Source organism: Hemitrygon akajei, unplaced genomic scaffold, assembly GCF_048418815.1.
Source record: "Hemitrygon akajei unplaced genomic scaffold, sHemAka1.3 Scf000100, whole genome shotgun sequence".
Taxonomy (NCBI): Eukaryota; Metazoa; Chordata; class Chondrichthyes; order Myliobatiformes; family Dasyatidae; genus Hemitrygon; species Hemitrygon akajei.
In genome coordinates this window covers 1,237,883-1,255,552 of record NW_027331986.1, presented here as the reverse complement: position 1 = coordinate 1,255,552, position 17,670 = coordinate 1,237,883, and the positions used below count along the sequence as shown (strand labels likewise).

Here is a 17,670-nt window from a genome sequence, read left to right as displayed (position 1 = left end):
AGCCCACAGGAGGATTTCGGATGGACGAGAGATCCAAAAGGAGGAAGGTGGATGGAGAAGGGAGAACCGATAATAAAAGGAGTGACGGAGAAGAGAGTTCTTAGAGGAGGAATGGGGATGGAGAGGAGAGATCCCACAGGAGGAAGGGGGATGTGGAAGAGAGATCCCACAGGAGGAAGTGGGATGGGGAAGAGAGATCCCACAGGAGGCAGGGGGAAGAGGAAGAAGGATCCAACAGCAGGATTTTGAAGGGGAGGAGAGAGCCCACAGCAGGAAGGGGGATTGGGATGGGACATCCCAAAGGAGGATTGAGAATTCTGAAGAGAGATCAGACAGGACGAAGGGGGATGTGGAAGGGAGAGCCCACAGGAGGATTTCGGATGGACGAGAGATCCAAAAGGAGGAAGGTGGATGGAGAAGAGATATCCCACTGGAGGGAGGGGGATGGGGAAGAGAGATCCAACGGGAGGAAGTGGGATGGGGAAGAGAGATCCCACAGGAGGAAGGGGGATGGGGAAGAGAGATCCCAGAGGACGAAGGGGGATGGGGAAGAGAGATCCCAGAGGACGAAGGGGGATGGGGAAGAGAGATCCCAGAGGATGAAGGCGGATGGGGAAGAGAGATACCACTGGAGGAAGGGAGATGGGGAAGAGAGATCCCACAGGAGGAAGGGGGATGGGGAAGAGAGATACCACCAGAGGAAGGGGGATGGGGAAGAGAAATCCAACAGGAGGAAGGGGTATGGGGAAGAGAGATACCACAGGAGGAAGGGAGATGAGAAAAACAGATGCCACAGGAAGAGGGGAATGGGAACTGAGGCCCAAATGCAGGAAGGGGGATGGTGAAGAGAGATCCCACAGGAGGAAGTCGGATGTATGAGTGATCCCAAAGGAGGAAGGCTGATGGGGAAGAGAGATCCCATAGGAGGAAGGGGGATGGGGATGAGAGATCCCACAGGAGGAAGGGGGATGGGGAAGAGAGATACCACGGGAGGAAGGGATAGATAGATAGATAGATAGATAGATAGATAGATAGATAGATAGATAGATAGATACTTTATTCATCCCCATGGGGAAATTCAACCTTTTTTTCCAATGTCCCATACACTTGTTGTAGCAAAAACTAATTACATACATTACTTAACTCAGTAAGAATATGATATGCATCTAAATCACTAACTCAAAAAGCATTAATAATAGCTTAAAAAAGTTCTTAAGTCCTGGCAGTTGAACTGTAAAGCCTAATGGCATTGGGGAGTATTGACCTCTTCATCCTGTCTGAGGAGCATTGCATCGATAGTAACCTGTCGCTGAAACTGCTTCTCTGTCTCTGGATGGTGCTATGTAGAGGATGTTCAGGGTTTTCCATAATTGACCGTAGCCTACTCAGCGCCCTTCGCTCAGCCACCGATGTTAAACTCTCCAGTACTATGCCCACGACAGAGCCCGCCTTCCTTACCAGCTTATTAAGACGTGAGGCGTCCCTCTTCTTAATGCTTCCTCCCCAACACGCCACCACAAAGAAGAGGGCGCTCTCCACAACTGACCTATAGAACATCTTCAGCATCTCACTGCAGACATTGAATGACGCCAACCTTCTAAGGAAGTACAGTCGACTCTGTGCCTTCCTGCACAAGGCATCTGTGTTGGCAGTCCAGTCTAGTTTCTCGTCTAACTGTACTCCCAGATTCTTGTAGGTCTTAACCTGCTCCACACATTCTCCATTAATGATCACTGGTTCCATATGAGGCCTAGATCTCCTAAAGTCCACCACCATCTCCTTGGTCTTGGTGATATTGAGACGCAGGTAGTTTGAGTTGCACCATATCACAAAGTCCTGTATCAGTTTCCTATACTCCTCCTCCTGTCCATTCCTTACACACCCCACTATGGCCGTGTCATCAGCGAACTTCTGCACATGGCAGGACTCCGAGTTATATTGGAAGTCTGATGTGTACAGGGTGAACAGGACCGGAGAGAGTACGGTTCCCTGCGGTGCTCCTGTGCTGCTGACCACCGTGTCAGACGGATGGGGAAGAGAGATTCCAGAGGAGGAAGGGGGATGGGGAAGAGAGATTCTAGAGGAGGAAGGGGGATGGTGAAGAGAGATCCCATTGGAGGAAGTTGGCTGGACGAGAGATACCAAAGGAGGAAGGCTGATGGGGAAGAGAGATACCAAAGGAGGAAGGGGATGGGGAAGAAAGATCCCACAGGAGGAAGTTAGATAGATAAGTGATCCCAAAGGAGGAAGGTGAGTAGGTAAGAGAGATCCCACGGGAGGAAGGGGGATGGGGAAGAGAGATCCCAGAGGACGAAGGGGGATGGGGAAGAGAGATACCACCAGAGGAAGGGAGATGGGGAAGAGAGATCCCACTGGAGGATGTGGGATGGGTAACAGAGATCTCACAGGATGAAAGGGGTTGGGGAAGATAAATCCCACGTGAGGAAGGGCATTTGGAAGAGAGATCCCACAGGAAGAGGAGGGACAGGGAAGAGAAATCATACAGCAGGATGGCGGATGAGTAGGAGAGATACCTCAGGAGGAAAGGGGATGGGAAAGAGAGATCCCACAAGAGGAAAGTGGATGGGAAAGGGAAACCCACAGGAGGATCAAGCATGGTGAAGAGAGATCAGACAGGAGGATGTGGGATGTGTAGGAAAAAACCCACAGTAGGAAGTGGGATGTGGAAGGGAGAGCCCACAGGAGGATTTCTGATGGACGAGTGATCCAAAAGAAGGAAGGTGGATGGAGAAGAGATATCCCAATGGAGGGAGGGGGATGGGGAAGAGAGATACCACGGGAGGAAGGGAGATGGGGAAGAGAGATCCCACTGGAGGATGTGGGATGGGTAACAGAGATCTCACAGGATGAAAGGGGTTGGGGAAGATAAATCCCACGTGAGGAAGGGCATTTGGAAGAGAGATCCCACAGGAAGAGGAGGGACAGGGAAGAGAAATCATACAGCAGGATGGCGGATGAGTAGGAGAGATACCTCAGGAGGAAAGGGGATGGGAAAGAGAGATCCCACAAGAGGAAAGTGGATGGGAAAGGGAAACCCACAGGAGGATCAAGCATGGTGAAGAGAGATCAGACAGGAGGATGTGGGATGTGTAGGAAAAAACCCACAGTAGGAAGTGGTATGTGGAAGGGAGAGCCCACAGGAGGACTTCGGATGGACGAGTGATCCAAAAGAAGGAAGGTGGATGGAGAAGAGATATCCCAATGGAGGGAGGGGGATGGGGAAGAGAGATACCACGGGAGGAAGGGTGATGGAGAAGAGAGATTCCAAAGGAGGAAGTGGGATGGGGAAGAGAGATCCCACAGCAGGCAGGGGGAAGAGGAAGAAGGATCCAACAGCAGGATTTTGATGGGGAGGAGAGAGCCCACAGCAGGAAGGGGGATTGGGATGGGACATCCCAAAGGAGGATTGAGAATTCTGAAGAGAGATCAAATGACGAGAGGGGATGTGGAAGGGAGAGCCCACAGGAGGATTTCGGATGGACGAGAGATCCAAAAGGAGGAAGGTGGATGGAGAAGGGAGAACCGATAATAAAAGGAGTGACGGAGAAGAGAGTTCTTAGAGGAGGAATGGGGATGGAGAGGAGAGATCCCACAGGAGGAAGGGGGATGTGGAAGAGAGATCCCACAGGAGGAAGTGGGATGGGGAAGAGAGATCCCACAGGAGGCAGGGGGAAGAGGAAGAAGGATCCAACAGCAGGATTTTGAAGGGGAGGAGAGAGCCCACAGCAGGAAGGGGGATTGGGATGGGACATCCCAAAGGAGGATTGAGAATTCTGAAGAGAGATCAGACAGGACGAAGGGGGATGTGGAAGGGAGAGCCCACAGGAGGATTTCGGATGGACGAGAGATCCAAAAGGAGGAAGGTGGATGGAGAAGAGATATCCCACTGGAGGGAGGGGGATGGGGAAGAGAGATCCAACGGGAGGAAGTGGGATGGGGAAGAGAGATCCCACAGGAGGAAGGGGGATGGGGAAGAGAGATCCCAGAGGACGAAGGGGGATGGGGAAGAGAGATCCCAGAGGACGAAGGGGGATGGGGAAGAGAGATCCCAGAGGATGAAGGCGGATGGGGAAGAGAGATACCACTGGAGGAAGGGAGATGGGGAAGAGAGATCCCACAGGAGGAAGGGGGATGGGGAAGAGAGATACCACCAGAGGAAGGGGGATGGGGAAGAGAAATCCAACAGGAGGAAGGGGTATGGGGAAGAGAGATACCACAGGAGGAAGGGAGATGAGAAAAACAGATGCCACAGGAAGAGGGGAATGGGAACTGAGGCCCAAATGCAGGAAGGGGGATGGTGAAGAGAGATCCCACAGGAGGAAGTCGGATGTATGAGTGATCCCAAAGGAGGAAGGCTGATGGGGAAGAGAGATCCCATAGGAGGAAGGGGGATGGGGATGAGAGATCCCACAGGAGGAAGGGGGATGGGGAAGAGAGATACCACGGGAGGAAGGGATAGATAGATAGATAGATAGATAGATAGATAGATAGATAGATAGATAGATAGATAGATAGATAGATACTTTATTCATCCCCATGGGGAAATTCAACCTTTTTTTCCAATGTCCCATACACTTGTTGTAGCAAAAACTAATTACATACATTACTTAACTCAGTAAGAATATGATATGCATCTAAATCACTAACTCAAAAAGCATTAATAATAGCTTAAAAAAGTTCTTAAGTCCTGGCAGTTGAACTGTAAAGCCTAATGGCATTGGGGAGTATTGACCTCTTCATCCTGTCTGAGGAGCATTGCATCGATAGTAACCTGTCGCTGAAACTGCTTCTCTGTCTCTGGATGGTGCTATGTAGAGGATGTTCAGGGTTTTCCATAATTGACCGTAGCCTACTCAGCGCCCTTCGCTCAGCCACCGATGTTAAACTCTCCAGTACTATGCCCACGACAGAGCCCGCCTTCCTTACCAGCTTATTAAGACGTGAGGCGTCCCTCTTCTTAATGCTTCCTCCCCAACACGCCACCACAAAGAAGAGGGCGCTCTCCACAACTGACCTATAGAACATCTTCAGCATCTCACTGCAGACATTGAATGACGCCAACCTTCTAAGGAAGTACAGTCGACTCTGTGCCTTCCTGCACAAGGCATCTGTGTTGGCAGTCCAGTCTAGTTTCTCGTCTAACTGTACTCCCAGATTCTTGTAGGTCTTAACCTGCTCCACACATTCTCCATTAATGATCACTGGTTCCATATGAGGCCTAGATCTCCTAAAGTCCACCACCATCTCCTTGGTCTTGGTGATATTGAGACGCAGGTAGTTTGAGTTGCACCATATCACAAAGTCCTGTATCAGTTTCCTATACTCCTCCTCCTGTCCATTCCTTACACACCCCACTATGGCCGTGTCATCAGCGAACTTCTGCACATGGCAGGACTCCGAGTTATATTGGAAGTCTGATGTGTACAGGGTGAACAGGACCGGAGAGAGTACGGTTCCCTGCGGTGCTCCTGTGCTGCTGACCACCGTGTCAGACGGATGGGGAAGAGAGATTCCAGAGGAGGAAGGGGGATGGGGAAGAGAGATTCTAGAGGAGGAAGGGGGATGGTGAAGAGAGATCCCATTGGAGGAAGTTGGCTGGACGAGAGATACCAAAGGAGGAAGGCTGATGGGGAAGAGAGATACCAAAGGAGGAAGGGGATGGGGAAGAAAGATCCCACAGGAGGAAGTTAGATAGATAAGTGATCCCAAAGGAGGAAGGTGAGTAGGTAAGAGAGATCCCACGGGAGGAAGGGGGATGGGGAAGAGAGATCCCAGAGGACGAAGGGGGATGGGGAAGAGAGATACCACCAGAGGAAGGGAGATGGGGAAGAGAGATCCCACTGGAGGATGTGGGATGGGTAACAGAGATCTCACAGGATGAAAGGGGTTGGGGAAGATAAATCCCACGTGAGGAAGGGCATTTGGAAGAGAGATCCCACAGGAAGAGGAGGGACAGGGAAGAGAAATCATACAGCAGGATGGCGGATGAGTAGGAGAGATACCTCAGGAGGAAAGGGGATGGGAAAGAGAGATCCCACAAGAGGAAAGTGGATGGGAAAGGGAAACCCACAGGAGGATCAAGCATGGTGAAGAGAGATCAGACAGGAGGATGTGGGATGTGTAGGAAAAAACCCACAGTAGGAAGTGGGATGTGGAAGGGAGAGCCCACAGGAGGATTTCTGATGGACGAGTGATCCCAAAGAGGAATGTGGATGGGGATGAGATATCCCACCGGAGGTAGGGGGACGGGGAAGAGAGTTCCCACTGGAGTACGGGGATGGAGGAGAGAGATCCCACAGGAGGAAGTCGGATGTATGAGTGATCCCAAAGGAGGAAGGCTGATGGGGAAGAGAGATCCCATAGGAGGAAAGGGGATGGGGAAGAGAGATCCCACGGGAGGAAGGGGGATGGGGAAGAGAGATTCCAGAGGAGGAAGGGGAATGGGTAAGAGAGATCCAGAGGAGGAAGGGGATGGGGAAGAAAGATCCCACAGGAGGAAGTTAGATAGATGAGTGATCCCAAAGGAGGAAGGCGAGTGGGGAAGAGAAATCCCAAGGGGTTTGGGAAAGAGAGATCCCACAGGAAGAAAGGGGGTGGGAAAGATTATTCCCACAGGTGGAACGAGCATGGGAATGGGAGAACCGACAAGAAGAGGAGGGACGGAGAAGAGAGTTCATACAAGAGGAATGGGGATGGAGAGCCCACAGGAGGACTTCGGATGGACGAGTGATCCAAAAGAAGGAAGGTGGATGGAGAAGAGATATCCCAATGGAGGGAGGGGGATGGGGAAGAGAGATCCCACGGGAGGAAGGGTGATGGAGAAGAGAGATTCCAAAGGAGGAAGTGGGATGGGGAAGAGAGATCCCACAGGAGGAAGTGGGATGGGGAAGAGAGATCCCACAGGAGGCAGGGGGAAGAGGAAGAAGGATCCAACCACAGGATTTTGAAGGGGAGGAGAGAGCCCACAGCAGGAAGGGGGATTGGGATGGGACATCCCAAAGGAGGATTGAGAATTCTGAAGAGAGATCAAATGGACGAGGGGGGATGTGGAAGGGAGAGCCCACAGGAGGATTTCGGATGGACGAGAGATCCAAAAGGAGGAAGTTGGATGGAGAAGAGATATCCCACTGGAGGGAGGGGGATGTGGAAGAGAGATCCAACGGGAGGAAGGGAGATGGGCAAGAGAGATCCAACAGGAGGAAGGGGATGGGGAAGAGAGATCCCACAGGAGGAAGGGGGATGGGGAAGAGAGATACCAGAGGATGAAGGGGGATGGGGAAGAGAGATACCACCAGAGGAAGGGAGATGAGGAAGAGAGGTACCACCAGAGGAAGGGGGATGGGGAAGAGAAATCTAACAGGAGGAAGGGGTATGGGGAAGAGAGATACCACAGGAGGAAGGGGGAAGGGGAAGAGAGATCCCACAGGAGGAGGTCGGATGGACGAGTGATCCAGAAGCAGGAAGGGGGATTTGGATGGGAGCTCCTACAAAAAGGGTGGGGGATTCAAACAGATACGCACAGGAGAATGGGGGATGGGGAAAAGAATCCCACAGGAAGTGGGGGGATGGGAACAGAGACCGCACAGGAGGAAGGGGAATGGGGAAAAGAGATCCCACTGGAGGATGTGGGATGGGTAACAGACATCTCACAGGATGAAAGGGGTCGGGGACAATAAATCCCACGGGAGGAAGGGCATTTGGAAGAGAGATCCCGCAGGAAGAGGAGGGACAGGGAAGAGAGATCATACAGCAGGATGGGGGATGAGTAGGAGAGATACCTCAGGAGGAAAGGGGATGGGAAAGAGAGATCCCACAAGAGGAAAGTGGATGGGAAAGGGAAACCCACAGGAGGATCAAGAAAGGTGAAGAGAGATCAGACAGGAGGATGTGGGATGAGTCGGAAAAAACCCACAGGAGGAAGCGGGATGTGGAAGGGAGAGCCCACAGTAGGATTTCGGATGGACGAGTGATCCCAAAGAGGAATGTGGATGGGGAGATATCCCACCGGAGGTAGGGGGATGGGGAAGAGAGTTCCCACTGGAGTACGGGGATGGAGGAGAGAGATCCCACAGGAGGAAGTCGGATGTATGAGTGATCCCAAAGGAGGAAGGCTGATGGGGAAGAGAGATCCCATAGGAGGAAGGGGGATGGGGAAGAGAGATCCCACAGGAGGAAGGGGGATGGGGAAGAGAAATCCCATGGGAGGAAGGGGGATGGGGAAGAGAGATTCCAGAGGAGGAAGGGGAATGGGTAAGAGAGTTCCCATTGGAGGAAGTTGGCTGGATGAGAGATAACAAAGGAGGAAGGCTGATGGGCAAGAGAGATACCACAGGAGGAAGGGTGATGGGGAAGAGAGATTCCAGAGGAGGAAGGGGATGGGGAAGAAAGATCCAACAGGAGGAAGTTAGATAGATGAGTGATCCCAAAGGAGGAAGGCGAGTGGGGAAGAGAAAGCCCAAGGGAGGAAGGGGTTTGGGAAAGAGAGATCCCACAGGTGGAAGGATCATGGGAATGGGAGAACCGACAAGAAGAGGAGGGACGGAGAAGAGAGTTCATACAAGAGGAATGCGGATGGAGAGGAGAGATCCCACAGGAGGAAGGTGGTTGGGGAAGAGAGACCCCACAGGAGGAAGGGGGATAGGGAAGAGGGATCCTACAGGAGGAAGGAGGTTGGGGAAGTGAGATCCCACAGGAGGAAGAGGGATGAGGAAGAGAGATCCCACAGGAGGAAGGGGGATGAGGAAGAAGGATCCAACAGCAAGATTTTGATGGGGAGGCGAGAACCCACAGCAGGAAGGGGGATGGGGATGGGACATCCCAAAGGAGGATTGAGAATGCTGAAGAGAGATCAGACAGGATGAAGGGGGATGTGGAAGGGAGAGCCCACAGGAGGATTTCGGATGGACGAGTGATTCAAAAGGAGGAAGGTGGATGGAGAAAAGATATCCCAATGGAGGGAGGGTGATGGGGAAGAGAGATCCCACAGGAGGAAGTCGGATGGATGAGTGATCCCAAAGGAGGTAGGCTGATGGGGAAGAGAGATTCCAGATGAGGAAGGGGATGGGGTGGAGAGATCCCATAGGAGGAAGTTAGATAGACGAGTGATCCCAAAGGAGGAAGGCGGGTGGGGAAGGGAAATCCCAAGAGAGGAAGGGGTTTGGGAAAAAGAGATCCCACAGGAAGAAGGGGGAAGCGGAATGGAGATCCAACAGCAGGACAGAATGGGGAAGAGAGATCCCACAGGAAGAAAGGAGGTGGGAAAGATAAATCCCACAGGTGGAAGGAGCATGGGGAAGGGAGAACCGATAATATGAGGAGCGACGGAGAAGAGAGTTCTTACAGGAGGAATGGGGATGGAGAGGAGAGATCCCACAGGAGCAAGGGGGATGTGGAAGAAGGATCCAACAGCAGGATTTTGATGGGGAGGAGAGAGCCCACAGCAGGAAGGGGGATGGGGATGGGACATCCCAAAGGAGGATTGAGAATTCTGAAGAGAGATCAGACAGGACGAAGGGGGATGTGAAAGGGAGAGCCCACAGGCGGATTTTGGATGGACGAGAGATCCAAAAGGAGGAAGGTAGATGGAGAAGAGATATCCCACTGGAGGGAGGGGGATGTGGAAGAGAGATCCAATGGGAGGAAGGGAGATGGGGAAGAGAGATCCAACAGGAGGAAGGGGGATGGGGAAGAGAGATCCCACAGGAGGAAGGGGGATGGGGAAGAGAGATCCCAGAGGACGAAGGGGGATGGGGAAGAGAGATACCACCGGAGGAAGGGAGATGGGGAAGAGAGATCCCACTGGAGGATGTGGGATGGGTAACAGAGATCTCACAGGATGAAAGGGGTTGGGGAAGATAAATCCCACGTGAGGAAGGGCATTTGGAAGAGAGATCCCACAGGAAGAGGAGGGACAGGGAAGAGAAATCATACAGCAGGATGGCGGATGAGTAGGAGAGATACCTCAGGAGGAAAGGGGATGGGAAAGAGAGATCCCACAAGAGGAAAGTGGATGGGAAAGGGAAACCCACAGGAGGATCAAGCATGGTGAAGAGAGATCAGACAGGAGGATGTGGGATGAGTAGGAAAAAACCCACAGGAGGAAGTGGGATGTGGAAGGGAGAGCCCACAGGAGGATTTCTGATGGACGAATGATCCCAAAGAGGAATGTGGATGGGGATGAGATATCCCACCGGAGGTAGGGGGACGGGGAAGAGAGTTCCCACTGGAGTACGGGGATGGAGGAGAGAGATCCCACAGGAGGAAGGGATATGAGAAAGACAGATGCCACAGGAAGAGCGGAATGGGAACAGAGGCCCAAATGCAGGAAGGGGGATGGTGAAGAGAGAGACCACATGCGGAAGTCGGATGGACGAGCAAACCAAAAGCAGGACGGGGGATGTAGCAGGGGGATCCCACAAGAAGAGTGAGGTATGGGAACAGAGGACACACAGGAGGATGGGGAAAAGAGATCCCAGATGAGGAAAGTGAATGGGGAATAGATATCCCACAGAAGGAAGGGGAATGGGGAATAGAGATCCCATTGGATGATGGTGCATGGGGAAGAGAGACGAGACAGGAGGAAGTGGGTGGGGAAGCGAGAACATACAGGAGGTTGGAGGATGAGTAGGGGAGATCCCACAGGAGGAAGAGGGATGGGGAAAATAGATGCCACGGGAGGAAGTGGGATGGGGAAGAGTGATCCCACCCGATGTAAGGGATTGGGAAGAGAGATCCCTTGGGAGGATGGGGTTTGGGGAAGAAAGTTCCCACAAGAGGATGGGTAATGGGGAAGAGAGATGCTACAGGAGGTAGGTAAATGGGGAAGTAAGATCCCACAGGTGGATTGCTACTCGTGCCATGTGCTAGTAAGGCTAGAAATAGGAAGATAATGCAGCTAAATACGTGGCTGAGGGGATGGAGCATGAGGGAGGGGTTCATGTTTCTGGACAATTGGAATTTCTTCCAGGGGAGGTGGGACCAGTTCGAATTGGACAGTTTGCACCTGAACTGGAGGGGACTAACATCCTTGCCGGTAGGTTAGCAAGTTCTGCTCAGGGGGTTTTAAACCAGATTGTAAGCGGAGGGTGCAGTGTGTTAGAGCTGATAGTGATGTGGAGGAGGATACGGGTCATGTGAGGACTGCTTGTATAGACAGATATCAAAGGTTTGTACGTGATAGAAATGTTCTCAGGTGCATCTATTTCCATATGAGGAGAATTGTAGGTAAGACAGATGAGTTTAGGGCATGGATTGGCACGATGATATCGACATTATTGCTATTAGTAAGACTTGGTTGCAAGAGGGGTAGGACTGGCAACTTCATGTTCCGGGTTTCCATTGTTTCAGACGTGATAGGGGGGAGGGATGAAAGGGGGAGTAGTGGCATTACCAGTCACGGAGAATATCACAGCTGTGCGTAGACAGGACAGCCCGGAGGGTTCGTCTATAGAGGCCATATGGGTGGAGCTGAGGAACGGGAAAGGTGTGACCACACGAATAGGGTTGTATTATAGACCGCCCAATAGGCAGAGAGAATTGGAGGAGCAAATCTGTAGAGAGATAGCAGACCAATGTAAGAAACAGAAAGTTGTAATCGTAGGGGATTTTAACTTTCCACATATTCACTGGGTCTCCCACTCTGTGAAAGGGTTAGATGGCGTGGAGTTTGTCAAATGTGTTCAGGAAAGTTTTCTAAATCAATATATTGAGGTACCAACGAGAGAGGGTGCAGTACCTGATCTCCTGTTAGGGAACCAGACAGGTCAGGTGACAGAAGTATGTGTAAGCAAACATTTTGGGTTCAGTGACCATAATGTCATTAGTTTCAAGATAATTATGGATAAGGATAGGACTGGTCCACCAGTTAAGGTTCTGAATTGGAGAAGGGCCAATTTTGTGGAAACGAGAGAGGATCTGGGAAGAGTGGATTGGGATAAGCTGTTTTCTGGCAAGGATGTGTTCAGTAAGTGGAACGCCTTCAAGGGTGAAATTTTGAGGGTGCGGAGTTTGCATGTTCCTGCCAGGATTAAAGGCAAAGTTAACAGGCATAGGAAACCTTGGTTTTCAAGGGATAATGGCGATCTGGTTAAGTAGGTGTTTAGCAGGTATAGGCAACAAGGAATAAATGAGGTACTTGAAGAGTATAGAAAATGTAAGGGAATACTAAAGAAGAAATCAGGAAGGCAAAAAGAAGACATGAGGTTGCTTTGGCAGATAATGTGAAGGTAAACTCGAAGGGTTTCTACAAGTATATTAAGAGTAAAAGGATAGTAAAGGACAAAATTGGTCCCCTAGAAGATCAGAGTGGTTGTCTATGTGTGGAGCCTCATGAGATGGGGGAGATCTTAAATAGTTTTTTTGCGTCAGTGTTTACTCAGGAAACTGGCATAGCGGATATGGAATTAAGGCAAACAAACAGTAGTGTCATGGAACATATAGAGATTAAAGAGGAGGAGCTGCTTGCTGCCTTACAGTGAATAAAGGTAGATAAATCTCCGGGCCTAACATGATATTTTCTCGGACCTTGATAGAGACTAGTGTAGAAATTGCAGGGGCCCTGGCAGAAATATTTAAAATGTCCTCAGCCACGGGTGCGGTGCCGGAGGATTGGAGGGTAGTTCATGTTGTTCCGTTGTTTGAAAAAGGCTCCAAAAGTACACCAGATAATTACAGGCCAGTGAGCCTGACAGCAGTAGTAGGTAGATTATTGGAAGGTGTTCTGAGAGATCGGATATACAAGAATTTGGACAACCAAGGGCTGATTAAAGATAGTCAACATGGCTTTGTATGTGGTAGATCATGTTTAATGAATCCTGTAGTGTTTCTCGAGGAGGTTACCAAGAATGCATATGAAGGAAAGGCTGTGGATGTTGTCTACATGGACTTTTGTAAGGCCTTTGACAAGGTCCCACATAAGAGGTTAGTTCTAAAGGTACAGACACTAGGTATCCATGCAGAGGTTGTAAACTGGATTTGAAATTGGCTGTGTGGGAGAAGACAGAGATTGGTAGTGGATGATTGCTTCTCAGACTGGAGGCCTGTGACTAGTGGTGTGTCTCAGGGATCTGTTCTGGGACCATTGTTGTTTGTTGTCTATATCAATGATCTAGATGATAATGTGATAAATTGGATCAGCAGGTTTGCTGATGACACTAAGATTGGAGGCGTTGTGGACAGCGAGGAAGGCTTTCAAAGCTTGCAGAGGGATCTAGACCAACTGGAAAAATGGGCCAGAAAATGGCAGATGGAATTTAATGCAGACAAGTGTGAGGTGTTCCATTTTGGAAGGACAAATCAAGGTACGACAGACACGATAAATGGTAGGGCGCTGAAGAGTGTGGAGGAACAAAGGGATCTGGGGGTTCAGATACATAAGTCCCTGAAAGTGGCGTCACAGGTAGACAGGGTTGTGAAGAAGGCTTTTGGCATCCTGGCATTCATAAATCAAAGTTGAGTTTAGGAGTTGGAATATTATGGTGAGGTTGTATAAGACATTGGTGAAGCCAAATATGGAGTATTGTGTGCAGTTCTGGTCACTGAACTATAGGAAGGATATCAGTAAGGTTGAAAAAGTGCAGAGAAGATTTACTAGGATGTTGCCGGGTCTTCAGGAGTTGAGTTACAGGGAAAGATTGAACAGGTTAGGACTTTATTCCTTGGAGCGCAGAAGAATGGGGGAAGATTTCAAAGAGGTTTACAAAACTCTGAGGGGTATAGACAGGGTAAATGCGAATAGGCTCTTTCCACATAGATTAGGAGAGATAAATTACTGGAGGATGGCTTCAGGGTGAAAGGGGAAAGGTTTAGGGGGAAATTCTTCACTGAGAGATGGTGAGAGTGTGGAACGAGCTGCCATCTGATGTAGAAAATGTGGACTCACTCTTAAGCTTTAAGAATAAATTGGATAGATACATGGATGGGAGAGGACTTGAGGGTTATGGACTGGGTGCAGGTCAATGGACTAGCGGAATAAGGTTTTGGTACAGACTAGAAGGACCGAATGGCTTGTTTTCTGTGCTGTAGTGTTCTATGATTTTATGATTCTATGCGGAGGAGAGTTCCCACAGGCGAAAGGGGGATGGGGATGGGCAAGAGAGAACCCACAGGAGGAAGGGGGATGGGGATGGACAAGAGAGAACCAAAAGGAGGAAGGGGGATGGGGAAGAGAGAACCCACAGGAGGAAGGAATCCCACAGGAAGAAGGGGATGGGGATGGGAGATCCCACAGGAAGAAGGGGGATGTGGAAGAGAGTTCCCACGGGAGGATGAGGAATTGGGAAGAGAAATCTCACAGGAGGAAGGGGGTTGTGGAAGAGCGATCTCACAGGAAGTGGGTTGTGTGGAAAAGACATTTAACAGGAGGATGAGGAAAGAGTAGTAAAGAGCCCACAGGAGGATGGGGATGGGGAGGAGAGATCTCACAGGAAGGGTGGGGGGGGTGTGGAAAAGACATCCCACAGGAGGATGAGGAAAGAGTAATACAGAGCCCACAGGAGGAATGGGGATGGGGCGAGATTCCAAAGAATGGGAGGGGGATTGGTATGAGAGGTCCCACAGGAGGATTCCAAGGGTAAACGATAATCCTACAAGATGAGAGGATGCAGAAATTTTTTGTACGTGTGTGTTGGGTCTGAACAGAGGCCCAGAGGAGATGTGCGCTCGCTCTCTGCGTATCTGGAAGTGAGCAAAGTCACACACGGGGAAGGGCAGTGGGAGGACAATCTCACAATGGTATTTCTTTCCTTCTCACTGGGACAGTCTGCTGACGATCTCTTGTCCCTCACCGAGAAGGGGATGTAAAGCTCTGACCCACCTGCTACAGTCAGTGTCGGTCTGGGTGTCAGTAACAGTGAGAAGGAACATTGTCAATGGACGTGTCACAGGCAGCGAGAAACACGGTCATTCCTGTAATTTACTACCATTAAACCAATGGCCATTGTTCACTGATCTGATGAAGTCTCCAACATCCATTCACAAGGAACCACAGAACCCTCCCATCCTTGGGGAATTACTGACTGACCCTGTGGGCATTTGTCACAATTCTTCACAATCAGATTCACTACAAATTTATCAGAATTCTTTTACAATGAAACAACACAATGGAACAGTTTCACAGTTCAGAGTGAGAGAGAAATCAAGTTACCCCAACTTCTGGCACTTGTGCAGCCTGGGTCCCAGCCGCTGGATTCCTTCACACTGAATGTGGCATTTCCCCAGGTTGAGGTGTTTTATTGTATCACAGAGTCCGATGACATGAGACAGGACCGCGCAGTCAATCGGAGTCATTGTCATTCCACTGAATGAAAATATTTCCACAGATCCCAGTGCGGCCTGAGCCAGTCCACGATTCTGAGACTCAAACAGGTAGTGCAATGTGTTCAGGAGGCTTCTTTTACCAGCTTCACTCCTTGTGTTTCCAATCTGGTGTTTAACCTCCTCCTTCACCCAGTCAATCACCCGGCAGGTTGTTTCATGAGGAAATGGACCCAGAAACTCCTCCAGGCCCCGAGTTGTCATTGGGGAGGAGAGACCAGCAACAAAACGGAGAAATACCTCAAATCGCCCATCGGTCGTGTTGTGGGCTTCAGTGAGGAATTTCATGATATCCCCGGGATGTGGATTCAGGAATTTTGCGACTGCAGCTACAAACTCTTGGATGGTGAGGTGTGGGAATGTGTACACCACACTCCAGGCAGAATCTTCTCTCTCCAAAAGCTCCATCAGGAACCCGGACAGGAACTGGGAAGGCTGCAGATTGTAGTTGATCAAATCTCCATCTGTAAACACAATCTTCTTATCAAACACTCCTCTGAAGGCCATCTGACCAACCCTGAGTAACACATCACGGGGGCTCTCAATCTCACGGCCGTGGTTTTTTAGGATGTTGTAAATATAGTAGGAGTACAGTTGAGTGATGGTCTTGGGAACTCGCTGTGGGTCCCTGACTCTTTGTGTGAAGAAGGGGCCCAGTGACAGAGCGAGGATCCAGCAGTAGGAGGGGTTGTAGCTCATGGTGTATAGGATTTCGTTCTCCTTCACATAATTGAAAACAGCTTCCGCCACCTTCTGATCTTCAAAATGTCTGATGAAATATTCCTTCCGTTCCTCACCAACAAATCCCAGGATTTCCACCCAGACACTGATTTCTGCCTTTTCCAATAAATGTAACGCAGTGGGGCGGGTGGTTACCAGCACTGAACACCCTGGGAGCAGCTTGCCCTGGATTAAACTGTACACAATGTCTGACACTTCACACCACCACTCGGGATCTGGGCACTGGTGCCTGGGTTCTGTGTCTCTCCGACTGCCAGCAAAATCGATTTTGTGTTTGAATTCATCCAAACCATCGAATATAAACAGCAATCCTTCTGGGTTCTTCCAGACCTCTCTCAGGATATTCCCAAAGTAAGGATATTGATGCAGAATCAGTTCTTTCAGGTTTATTCTGCAGTTAATGGAGTTTAAATCCCGGAATTTGAAGCTGAAGACAAACTGGAACTGTTGGTATATTTTCCCCGTGGCCCAGTCATAAACAATCTTCTGTACCATTGTTGTTTTCCCGATCCCCGGGACCCCGGCCACTGCTGCTGAATTCCCAGATTTGGATTTACTCTGGGAAAAGCAGCTCTGGAACAACTGCTCAGTCTGGATTTTTTCGAGCTCTCGGCGGAGATGTTCCTGTCTCCACTCCTCGTGGTCTCTGCCTCTTGCCAGCAGCTCATGTTCCACCAGTCTCCGATCTCGAACAGTAGAAATGACCGTGAGCTCAGCGTATCGATCAACCAGCTGGAAAACCTTCTCCTTCTCCCTCATCAGGATCGTGTTCACTCTCAGTGTTTCAGTTTGTGCCCGCAGAGTCTCCTTGTGTTTCTGTTGAAAATCTTCCATGGGAACAGAGAACATGGTCACCAAGTTAAATTGCTCAACTGACAAAGAACTTTATAATTGCATTTCAACATTCAGTGTTTGAGATTACATGAATTAATTCAATGTTTCCATGGATACTAAGACAGAAAGTAAAATTGTGTTCACAGACACCAGAATTGACAGCGATGTCCCAGAAAATGTCCAATACTCATATCCTGTTATTAATTAATTTTGAAGAGAATTTTCCCGATATACAATTGCAATCCTGACTGCACTTCCGTTAGGACAACATTTGAGTATATTTGAAGCATTGTTTCCATCATTAGCAGATGATGAACACAAAGGAACTGCAGAGACCGATACAGCTTGGCACCAGAAGTGTCACAGGAGTTGCCAGACTGCGTTGAATGCTACCTAAGACTGCCTTAGGGGCTCCAGCTGCAGTAGAAGTGGTAGAGGCAGGTTCGGTATACTCATTTAAAGCAAAATTGGATAGGTATATGGACAGGAGAGGAATGGAGGCTTATGGGCTGAGTGCAGGTCAGTGGGACTAGGTGAGAGTAAGCGTTCGGCACGGACTAGAAGGGCCGAGATGGCCTGTTTCCGTGCTGTAATTGTTATATGGTTATACTTTTCCCATTGGGTTTACTCCCAAAGTAACAGCGTGAGATCACTGTTTTCCTTCTTCTGGATGAGCTGCCAGTCACGAATGACGAGCCCCAATTGCCCGAAGCGACTGGTTGTCAGGTGGCAGTAACCCGCATTTGCCCTTTCTCCTATCAG

The 17,670-nt window shown here is 49.9% G+C and overlaps 1 protein-coding gene across 1 annotated transcript in view; it reads right to left on the bottom strand.

The window, feature by feature from the left end:
• LOC140723092 (NACHT, LRR and PYD domains-containing protein 3-like) overlaps nucleotides 1–17,670 on the bottom strand; it is a 50,373-nt gene that overhangs the window by 8,885 nt on the left and 23,818 nt on the right. The window contains exon 7 of the mRNA XM_073037716.1: nucleotides 15,164–16,901. Coding sequence (XP_072893817.1) covers nucleotides 15,164–16,901 — 1,738 coding nt within the window. The remainder of the gene's footprint in view (nucleotides 1–15,163; nucleotides 16,902–17,670) is intronic.